The sequence below is a fragment of the Protomyctophum bolini genome, assembly GCF_963924005.1.
Source record: "Protomyctophum bolini genome assembly, chromosome: 15".
In the NCBI taxonomy this organism is placed as follows: domain Eukaryota; kingdom Metazoa; phylum Chordata; class Actinopteri; order Myctophiformes; family Myctophidae; genus Protomyctophum; species Protomyctophum bolini.
Window position 1 is genome coordinate 22,778,841 of NC_137876.1, and position 11,773 is coordinate 22,790,613.

Genomic DNA, 11,773 nt, shown 5'->3' on the forward strand with positions numbered 1-11,773 from the left:
CAGTGTAAAGACACCAATTTAATTATAAATGTCAATAAAGTTGAATATCTAATAATATCAATTTAAAATGTATTATCCGATACAAATTTCCTTACCATTTTTAATGTTTTAGTTTTGTATTGCTATTTTTATTTGCTAATTGTAGATTGACCTACTTTTTGTTTCTGGCATTCCGCTGCTTGTTATTTTTTATTTTATTTTCATGTGAAGTACTTTGAGTTGCATTTTATGTATGACATGTGCTATATAAATAAAGTTTAATATGTGAAGTACTTTAGTTGTCAAGGATGCAGACAGAGTTGAACCCAGGAGCAAAGTCACAACAAACTAGAGTATAATAATAAAGTATTTAATAAAGAATTACGAGATATCTTACACAGGGGAATGCAGGTAGGAATCAGGCATGAATCAGAATGACATCAAAGTCAACACATGAACAGGCAGGACATCTGTGACACAGGTTATGAACTGACAATGAGTGTTTGTACTGAGTCCAGTTTTATAGTGAGCAGGTTGATTGGAGAAGTGTTCACTGCTGGGCTGATTAGGTAGTTGACAGGTGTGTAAATGGAACTGGGTGTGCTGGAATGGGATATGGGAGGCCAGTGTGGAGACTGAGGGAGAGACAGAATGTGACAGAGTTGCATTTTATGTATGAAATGTGCTATATAAATAAAGTTTACACCACTGACTGTCCCTCCATATAAAATAAAGGCGAAAGTCACAAAAGAAAATTGATCAGTTACAATTCCAGACTATGAAGAATCATTTAATAAAGGAATACTTCCAGATTCAGTTAAAGATTAGCTACAATAATTGTGATATTAAAAGTTAAATGCTCGTCATATGACATAACAGAGAGGAATGGGCCGGACCCTGCGCGCAGTTGTCCTTCTGAAAGTCAGTGTGCAAACCAAAGCATCACAGAGACACATGAATAATGTGGGATTTGAACCGTGGACCTGTGGATGACAAGTACAGCCACTCATCACACTGAGCTAACTGCTGGTTACTACAACACAGATTTTATGTGCTAGTTGATGTTAGTGTGGAATGCAAAGTGTCAGTAAAGATTTGAGTATGTCGGGGTTCGAACCGGCACACTTCTACTAGGTATACTACGGATATCATTTGACTTATCCGTTGGCCCACTGAGGCACACAATCATGGGGAATTTCTGTCCTGCTTTAAAGTTGTCCTTCTGAAAGTCAGTGTGCAAAGCAAAGCATCACAGAGACACATGAATAATGTGGGATTTCAACGTGGACCTGTGGATGACAAGTACAGCCACTCATCACACGGAAATTGCGGAATTTGCGGAAATTGGAAATTGCGGAAATTGGAAATTGCGGAAATTGCGAAAATTGCGGAGTGTTGCGGAGGAGTTGCGGAGTGTTGGAGGAAAAATTGCAATCGTGAAAACAGGCTATTCATTTTTACATTATTCATTTTATTGCATTTTATTCATCCTGTTGCATCTGCATGATACCGTAACCAGTGAAGTTGATCATCAAAAGATAAATAGGTGACACATGTTCCTTCGAAACAAGTTAACAAAGACTACAGCAGCTTTTTCATGCATTGCAAGTCCATTTGCTGCATCCAGCACAACAAAAGTCTTTCGGCCCCATTCTTCTACTCCATGGATAAAAATAAAAGAAAGTTATAGCAAAGGTTTTGACACCCCTTGACCCCTGACCTTATATTGATAAGGAATGTTTGAAGTGCATGCCCCCCCCCCCCCCACACACACACTTGGAACTGTAGGAGTTGAGGCAAAGTTTGACTTCAGGTTCAAGTAAATATTGAGAAAATATCTGAAAATATAGCAGATCTACAAGCTGAACTTGTAGATGGGCTATTTTCAAATGTTTTGCATCTTTCTTATATTATTTGACAAGGTATCATGTGGAGTTCCCCGGGGGGTCCCTGGAACATCCAGACCCCCAGGAACGTGCCCAGGGGGCCGGGCCGGTTCCGGTGAGCTGCCCCGCATCCGAAATGGTTGGGAAATGACAGAGTTACCGTGTGGGGGTCCCCAGGGGGTCCCTCTACTACTACTATAACTGTGTGGGGGTCCCTCTACTACTGCTATAACTGTGTGGGGGTCCCCAGGGGGTCCCTCTACTACTACTATAACTGTGTGGGGGTCCCTCTACTACTGCTATAACTGTGTGGGGGTCCCCAGGGGGTCCCTCTACTACTACTATATTACTATTATTACTATATTAAATTGGAAATTGCGGAAATTGCGGAAATTTCCGCAATTGTTGCGGAGGAGTTGCGGAGTGTTGGAGGAAAAATTGCAATCGTGAAAACAGGCTATTCATTTTTACATTATTCATTTTATTATCATTATTGATTTAAATTAACAAACACTACTATACATATTGCTGTTTTTATTCATTTTGAATCATTTTAGACGATTAAAGCATTAATGGAAAAAGAAATAATCGGTGAAAACAGGCGACAGACAGCAAATTACATGTACAGTAGAAGATCTACAGTCAATGGCTTTCCTATGTGTTTCTAGGGGTCCAGAAATTTTAAACAGACAGACATATATCACACTCCCACAACAATGTCTTTTTGGTATCACATTGTCTTTTTACATAGACAATGCAGGATAAGAGATTCCCTGTTGCATCTGCATGATACCGTAACCAGTGAAGTTGATCATCAAAAGATAAATAGGTGACACATGTTCCTTCGAAACAAGTTAACAAAGACTACAGCAGCTTTTTCATGCATTGCAAGTCCATTTGCTGCATCCAGCACAACAAAAGTCTTTCGGCCCCATTCTTCTACTCCATGGATAAAAATAAAAGAAAGTTATAGCAAAGGTTTTGACACCCCTTGACCCCTGACCTTATATTGATAAGGAATGTTTGAAGTAAACAAAAGTCTGAAATATCATAGTTCTAGCCTTCTCAGTGCTTGGTATTCAAAACCCACATCCCTTTAAGATAACCACAACAAAATGCTATATATAAAAAAAGAAGTGCTTCATAGAACTTCTTCAGAAATATTGAGTCTTCTCCTCGAGGTGTTCCCTCTTTAATCTCAGGCCAGCTGTAGATAGATACGGTACTCCTTTAATCCCTACCTATTGGTCAAACATGTATTCGTTGATGCGTGTACTTTGTGAAACCAATTTTGCACTAGTGACAAGGTTTCCACCCATGTACCTAGGAGGCTGGCATACGGCATTCACCTAGAAAACAGCATATTTTGTCATAACCTTCCTCAAAAATCGACAGATCTACACACAAAAGTGTAATCAGGGTTGACATCATTGTCTGCTGACATTGCTCTCAAAACCACAGTGGCTTTTTTTTAAAGGTTGAACAAAACAGCTCATTCACATCAAAATGTGCGTAAACCAAAGAAAACCTTTTTGACTTTTTAAAATATGGAGTTTGCAAAAACAAAGAATGATATTGGTAGAGAATCCAGAAGGAGTGTTTGGTCCAAATTACAGATTGTCATAATTCCATTGAAATGTTGCAGCAAAAAGATCGCTCTTTCGGACGAGACATGGTGAAGCTATGACTTTTCTCTCCTCCATACACAAAGACTTTGGCAAGGCCATACCACACCCTCTATTCCTGCAATGCGCTTCAGGATTGAGGGTTTCACTACACATGAGAGAAATCACGTACACTTTTTCATAAACACGTCGTAAAGTTTTAGGTACAAGATCACTGAGGAAAAGCACATCAATACTACTGTAAAGTCAAGCTGCCAACACTGTGGCAAAAAGTCGCTGTCGAGTATTGAGGGACTAAAATGTCTAATCAAATTTGGCTCGTATCCTTTGCAACATGATTTGACGGGGACGCCATGTTGCTTTTCTACAGGCAGTTAAGGAGAGGACAATGTATCAACAAAACACTTTGTAAAATGTATCAGCACGGGCCATACACAATTAAAATAACGTCGAAAAATGTTCATGAGCACATCCATACTCTTTGTAGCAACTCCAAGAATCAAAATCCAGGTTTCTGGGATTTGAAGGAGAAACACAGAGAAAAAACTCTTGATGTATTGTCTCTACATATACATATCTCCCCCCAAAGAAAACGGGAAAATGCTGACCTCGCTTAGTGATTGACTGACTGCTTGATCTTGGCGGAGTGCAAATGTTTTCCACATGGCTTTATAACATTGTCAAAAAAAATAGATTGAACTCGCTTCCGAGTTGTCTGGTCACCACACAGTGGCCTTGTGTGGGCGTCTCTCACTTCAAAGTCAGTAAACAACTTGACACTCTATAGAGTTGAAATGGAGACGGGAGGGACAACACCCGTCGGGGTAGGTGCACGCACAATTACATATTTAGAAAAAAAAAGAACACAAAATAATTACACTGAAGCATAACGAGAAGTAACAAGCGACATAGCCCTTGTTGGGGAAACAAATCACACTCTGCTTGGTCCAGACTGTCTGATGCACTCTCGGGTCCTTGAAGAAGCTGTGGGGGCCACTCGGTTGCTCGCCACGGGCCTCAGTGTTCTGTTTACCACCCACGCGCGCACGTCCAGCCTCCGCGCACGGCCTGCTCAGAGGGCCAGCAGAGTGGGCGAATTGAGGGAGTCCGAGGACTGGTCGCCGCTGCTGCTGCTGCGCCGGTGAGCCTTGGAGCAGGACTCCGAGGAGGGCGAGGGGCTCTCTGGCTCCAGCATGCTGGGGTAGGTGAAGATGAGACTGGGGGCGCTGGGCGTGGAGGCCGGCGTGGAGGCCGCCACCACCGGCGTGTTGAGGCTGTCTCCGTCCATGCAGTACATCCCGATCCCGCCGCCGCCCAGGCAGATGGGCTTGATGACGGAGCGCTGGGTCTTGCCCACATCCTGCCGGTTGTCCTCGTCCGGCTCTTGTTTCACCACGACGTGGTTTAAGGGGGCCCGCAGGCCACTGTTGGAGCGCATTGTGAGGGGGAGCGGAGCACACTGCTGCTGCTGGTGATGCTGCTGGTGATGGTGGCTCCCCTGGTGGTGGCGGTCCTCCGTGGGCAGCTTGCACACGGGATTGTGAGCCACCAGCATGAACTCCAGCTTGTCCTTTTCCTTCTGCAGGGTCTCGATCTCCTTCTGGAGGTCTGCCTTCTCCTCTTCCAGCTTCTCTGTCTCCTGCTCACAGAACAACATGGGACGGAAGATATGGATGAGTAATCCGTGTCAACCTTTTCATATCAAGGCCCATTCTTTTGAGCCACGGACCACCATTTGATGACATTTAGACTTGCTGGCCCAAAACAAACATGTTGTTGGATAGGATTTTGTTCACAATTCCATTCTCAAATCATGTAGTCTTCTTGTACATTAAGTAATGCAGATGTTTAACAATGATGTAACTCTTGAGAGTGTAACAAATGGAACCATAAGGGTCCAATTGGTTACCAACTTTTAATCATTTAGCTGGGGACCACTTGAAACCCCCTCATGGACCACTGGTTGAAAACCACTGACTTAGAATATCACCCCAACATGATGCTGAGACAGATGGTGTTACAAATCATTTATTTACTCTGTGCAGCAGCAATATTGTTTTACATATTTATGTATATATAATATATATATACAGAGAGCTATGATTATATACATATATACACACACACACACACACACACACACACACACACCCCTTGCTCTACGAATGTACAAGCTGCAGTAACTTCCTTATACCAAAAGAGGGCACTGTCTGTCTACCACAGTTTGCTAGGGGAGGCGAGGCAGATAGTGTTGAACTTTAACAACAGTGAGGTATAATCAGCACAAACAATCTATATAATGTTGTTGTTTCCTATGGAATGGATTATATTACAGTTCTTCAGACTAAATTGGATTAAAAGGTCTCACTTGTGGTTTCACCTGTCGACCGACCGACCGACACACACACACACACACACACACACACACACACACACACACACACGCTTACGGAGATATGGGATCTAACATTAAAGGAACACTAAGGCTGGACTATAATGGTGTGTCATTAATGTGTCACAGGCCCCTGGAGACAACAACAGGCCCTGTTTAAGGAGTCGTTCCCCGTCCAGACAGGGACAGGGCTGACAAACAAAAGATAAACTCACACGCTGTCTGAGAACTTTGACTCACGGGGGCGAAGGTATGAGGAAGTAGGAAGACAAAGAGCACCAGTCATTCAAAAAGGAGCGTGGGGTAAAAAACACTAAGGGATGATATTAGTCCATTGAAGAGCCAGAGAAGTTACCCTTTGCACTGTTGGAATGTGACACTTCCTTATTTGGAATTTTTAACAGAGGGTGGTGTGAGGAGGACGGAAGGGCGGTTTTCCTTGGAGCGACGGCTGTGGATAGTGTGGGAGAGTGCCCATGTGCCTGTGTACTCTATGCCTACAGTATATATGCGCACTGGGCATGTCTGTATGTGGTATAGTAGTGAGACAAGCAATTTGCCGATTTAGAAAAATGTCCTGCATTCATGGGGACAGCTGCCTACAGCGCATTCCATTCCTGGGGTTTTCGGCCATGACAAGCTCACCCTCACTGTAATTGAGCTAATTAGTCCATCTAGATGCCGTTACTGTCTGCCTGGGCAAGGCTGCGAGGACAGGCCCACCTCTGTCTACAGCTGTAGCAGACAAAAAGCTTTTCAGCCACTGTCATTCGTTACCAACCGTAACACTATGGCACACACAGCTGGAGAGAGACGAACCAGTAGCACAAGGTTGTAAATTTAGAGGTGTGGGGATCAGTCAGCCGTTAGCAACTTGGAATAAAACCAGGCATGAGCATCCTTCCCCCCACACTGTGTTCTGTGTGCAATAGCTACATTTTTTTGACAGTTTGGTTTGTTTGATGGACAGCCGTTTGTCTGTTATTTTGAGTATCTCCCTTCCTATATATTATATATTTCCTTCCAAAGAAATATATTCTGTGTCTCAAACAAAATGACACCATGCACAAACAAATCGGTCAGTTACTCAGCTAGATTGGTGTTCATTTGGTTAATAGTGGTCAGTGTTAGCTGTGTTAAAAGGGATTTCCTGTGTAGACAAAACCACAGAGCATGGGCCTTCAAGAGTGAGAGAGACATATGAGTGAGAAGTTACACACTGCTTTGTGGTTCAACTCTACAGATCAATGTTGCAACGTGACAATACAACGTAACAGACATTCAACTGATTGCACTGCAGTTTTTTTTTTTTTTTTTTTACTCACCCCTTGGAGCATGTCGGTGAGCTCTCGTCTGCGGTTGCGGCATTTGGCTGCGGCTAACTTATTCCTCTCTCGTCTCACCCTCCTCTTCTCCTCCTCCTCTGGGGTGAGCTGTGAAATGGAGGAGCAAACCAGGTGAGTTGTCAGCCTCTCTCTCTCTCTCTCTCTCTCACACACACACACACACACACACACACACACACACACACACGCACACACACAGCTCAATCAATATCAAGCCGAGGAAATGTAACAAGAACTGGTTACTGCCAGCTGGCTGCGAGCGGCACAACAAGTATTCAAATGGAATGAAAAGTCAGTTGAGGACACCAGCCTTGGTGTGATAAGATAAAATAAATAAATTATGCAGCGCTACTCCTGCTGCTTTGCCTTTGAGAAGAAATCAATGGCACAGTGAGGTATGGATTATAGTACAGAATGTCTGTTTTGTTTACAGCTGAGCCATTTTAACAACATCCATGACATCTGTAGTATAGCAATGAACTGAGAATAAAATGAATTCCACACTTCACCTCAATGATTGCATGTACTATGAAACGTGATCGGGGACATCCATAGTATCAATATTATATCCATATCATGATATTAGACATAGGATATTGTCTGTGATTTTGGATATTGCACTCTTGTGATATGGCATAAGTGCTCTATAAAAACAGAAATATCGGATCAGATATCGGATGCCGATCATCGGCAGATACTCAAAATCAAATGATCGGAATCGGGACATGATCGGGACATGCCTAATAAATCAATCCGAACAGACATACAGCTTCTCCGCCCTCTCTCACCTGCTCGTCCCTCTTGCGTCGCCCACGGGTGTCCCCGATAGAGCGGATGACCCCGGGCCGGGCCAGCGGGTTGTGGCCCAGCAGTCCCGGGCCGTTGGTCAGGTGATGGCTGTAGGGGTGGGCGCGCGAGTACGGGTTGGACATGGACGTGATGACGGTGGGCTGCACCATCCACTGGAGGTCTTGGCTGGTAGTGATGGCATTGATGGTGGGTATGAAGGCACTGTTCGAGCCGGGCATGTCGACTCTGTACTTCTGGAGCGGAGAGAGAGACGGGAGATTGACAGAGAGAGAGAGAGAGAGAATTAGCCATGATGCATCAGGACATTGGATAATATTGGCAGGCAAATTCTGGAAAAGAAACGTGAACATTGCTCTATGACTATGATGCTGTGTAAATGCATGCATTTTAATCCCATAGACATCTTAATTCTTTTTTTTCGGAGCTTCAGTTAAAATGCACAGACAACCCTTGCCAAATGCATACATTTTCCACATAATTTCAGGCTTATAGTAATGATTCAAGCCACATATGCAAAAAATAACACTCAATTCACTCGTTTAAGCCCTCAAGTGCAACAGTGACACATGCTGTGAATCATGCGGGAAAGCCCATGGTGTCTCCTGCATTCTCCACAACAGTAAAACTCTATGAGCTAGTGTACAAATGGAACCAAATGGACCCATAACAGTTCATTAGCACTGATGTGTCTGTATGGCAGCGACCAGCGACAAAACCTATAAGCTCTAACTGGCATGGCAATTAAGCTATAGTACATTCGTTTACATGTGTTCATTGCAGGAAGACAGTGTTTGATCCAAAATTAGGCTTAATTAAATTTGACACGTCTGATTGCGATCACTTTGGTGGAAGCTACACAGCTCCCTATAGCTCCACATAACACCATATAGAACCCGAGATGATGATATTATAGACATTGTAGATATTGATCGAAGCAACAAAGACAACATGACGCGAACGAGATATTGTCGAGCATATGACGCCATGTCAGCGACGTGTGTCAACAGGTTCATGGTACCTCACGTACCCGGCGCGCGCGCACACACGCACGCGTTAATGGACAGACTTCACCAATAGCTTCCTGATTTTGATTTTTTTTTGCTTGAATCATTAGGAGATAACGCTAAAACCACGTGAAAACAACGGTCAGTTCCAGTAAAGCGGTAGGGAGGGGGGGGGGGGGGTTGGCTGGCTCCACCCGTGCCAAATATTTCCACAAGTTAGTTAAAATTCCAATCTCTTCATATCATATCCCGAGTGGGAATTAAAATAAATACGAGGCGGTCGCGACAGACAGTAATCAGCAGTGAGAAGTGTGTGTTGGTATCATCGTGGTATAAGAAAGAAACCACTTCAGTCAGCAGTGCCAGCTAAAATAAAGTCATTTTACCGCGTAAGGTTGTGTGTATGATTAGGCTTTTCCAGAGAAGTCACTACGCAATAGCATAAACCAGTGGGTGTAGGTAAACAGCCTGTCCCTTCTCTTCCCGGATTCAGATCCTAGGCTACTAGTTGCGTATGGGTCTTGGCGACCTTTATTTGTGCATAAATTGGTGTCCTTTTATTATATATTTTTAAAAGACACAAGAATAATCCATGAATTGTTGCTTCAAGTAAAATGTTGCCTTAATGTATAGGCCGGCTACACCGGTACGCATGTGTAGGTATAGGCGAGACAGTTCAGATATATTGCCGTGTCTGACATTGAAAATAAAATCAATGTGACATGGACTTATTCAATTGAACCTTTGTAGCAAATGTGGATTCCTCGGTGACAACACAGAGTAGCCTAATCAGGGAAATTAGATAAATAGTCAAGAGATAGGCCTAGAATTGTAGAATGTAGAATTGTATATATGCTGGCAGCCTGGAACGCACTTGTCAGTGCATGCCAACATATTCCTGCACCCAGGCGGCTACCCTATACTGGATCTCTGGATGAGCGAGCCAACACCGAATGCTTAACTCTGGATCAAGTGCACCGTACTCTGCTTCGACGTGTACAGACATGACTATAAGACTATTTGACTACAACATGCGCCTTTGCAAGACTATAGCCTGCATTTCAGAAAATCAGAAATTATAATGAATAGTCCTACCGCTGGATAAATTACTATCTAGTAACTAGTTGACTCTTTGCGACAAACGCTTTAAGATTATAATTTGTTTCCGCACTCCCTCGATTCTCGAACAGGAATGCTTGACTTCGCTTCGCCGTTTGCCTTGTACATTGTTGCGCGTGCGTAAAGGTGCAGGACAGGAGGACACTGCCATTTTCATAGTTAATGACAATGATGTGCCTTCTTTTAATAGTGTATAGTATTAGTCCACAATACTCGTGTGCCAATCGAGGCAAAGTATAGAGGCTTCATCGGGTGTGTGTGCGTGTCTAAGGTGCGTGTGCGTGTGCGTGTGTGTGTCATTGGGTTCATGCTTTCTCCCAAGTGAGGTGCGTAATAACTATATAGGGTAGGCTTTACTAAAATAGCATCGAATTGTAGCCTATATTAGCTGATTTGTAAAGTAAAAAATAAAAATGACTATAACTAATAACTATGTTATGACAAATCAACGATTCTAGAGAGCGGGGTTGTCGTCATAGTAAAATAATCGGATTCAACATCATGGACGCACCATCACCATGAGTTGGCTAATGCGTCCAATGCCCATAATAGTTCTACCTGGTAGCTTGAGGTAGAGATCGGACTGCCGATCGTGCTGCTGCCGCTCGTGAAAGACTCTGGCTGGGCCGGAGAGGTGCTGCTTCCACGGGACGAGGTGTCGTAGTTCCCGGAGTAGTCCTGGTACATGATCCAGGAAAGAGGAAGAGTTCAGCTAGACGACTTGTTGGAGCTCAGGAAGCCTTTCCCCCCCCCCTCTCTATATCCTCGCAGCAGTGGAAAAAGCACCAAAGCGAAATCCTTGGATTCGAGCCGACGCTGCTGATGTTGGATATCCAGAAAAATAAGTGATGATGGCAAAACAAAACAGCGTTAATGTTCTAAAACACCTGAACAACCTTTGCCGGCATAGGATATGTTCCCCTGGTATCCCACGGCCCTGGCAAACGTATATGGATTGCTTATTACAGGCTACTAAAATTATTCTTGAGTCACCCGCTTAGATCCAGGTGCGCGAACTTCAAATTAAAGTGAGCAGCGCACCTTTTTTGTTGCGAGTCAATCCGAGTGAAGTTGTAGTTATAGTGACTCACGCACAGTTTAGCCTACATTCGCTCTAAACTCTCAAGACCGTAGAAGAGTTTCCGTCGACTCTTGCCTGCTAAACACTTTTTTTCCGCAGCTATCTACTTGTTCACTTCTTTTTGCTGTTTTTTTCCTCCCCCTTCCACCACACTTCCTAAAGATGACTCACTTCAATGGCACTATGAAGAACTGCAAGCGCTTTTCAACGCCAACACGGCGCACGTCACGCCTGGGCGTTGACACTGTGATGAGAGGGGAGGGGTTTCAGTCCGTCAGACTACAGTGGAACGCGGCGCCGAACCACCGGCCGGCGGACTCCAGCGGGGACGGGAACCAATGTAACAGATACAGGACAGGCAGAGAGAGAGTAGGAGTAAAAGCAACCCCGTCGCGAGAAGTCCTATTGATTAACGAGTGTGATCGCGGGACATCAGATCCACTGTCCCCTCGGACTGCATTTGGTACTGTCCATTGACGCATGTTTCCTAAAATGGGCAGTTGCGTCAGAGAGCGCGTGTGGGTTTCCTTG

The 11,773-nt window shown here is 44.0% G+C and overlaps 1 protein-coding gene across 1 annotated transcript; it reads right to left on the bottom strand.

Moving 5' to 3' along the window:
* Window positions 1-2,335: 2,335 nt before the first annotated feature.
* Window positions 2,336-11,412, bottom strand: fosl2 (FOS like 2, AP-1 transcription factor subunit). The gene is made up of 4 exons (XM_080784580.1): window positions 10,720-11,412; window positions 8,017-8,271; window positions 7,208-7,315; window positions 2,336-5,129 (listed from the first exon to the last, which is right to left on the bottom strand). Exons 1-4 carry the CDS (start codon window positions 10,846-10,848, stop codon window positions 4,563-4,565), a joined length of 1,059 nt encoding a protein of 352 aa, XP_080640706.1. The 5' UTR covers window positions 10,849-11,412; the 3' UTR covers window positions 2,336-4,562.
* Between the last annotated feature and the right edge of the window lie 361 nt (window positions 11,413-11,773).

Coding starts and splice junctions, on each gene's coding strand:
- fosl2 (XM_080784580.1), bottom strand. CDS start 10,848: ATGTACCAGGACTACTCCGGGAACTACGACACCTCGTCCCGTGGAAGC. Junction 8,272..10,719: donor TCTCTACCTCAAGCTACCAG/GTAGAACTATTA, acceptor TCTCCGCTCCAG/AAGTACAGAGTCGACATGCC. Junction 7,316..8,016: donor GACGCAAGAGGGACGAGCAG/GTGAGAGAGGGC, acceptor TCCATTTCACAG/CTCACCCCAGAGGAGGAGGA.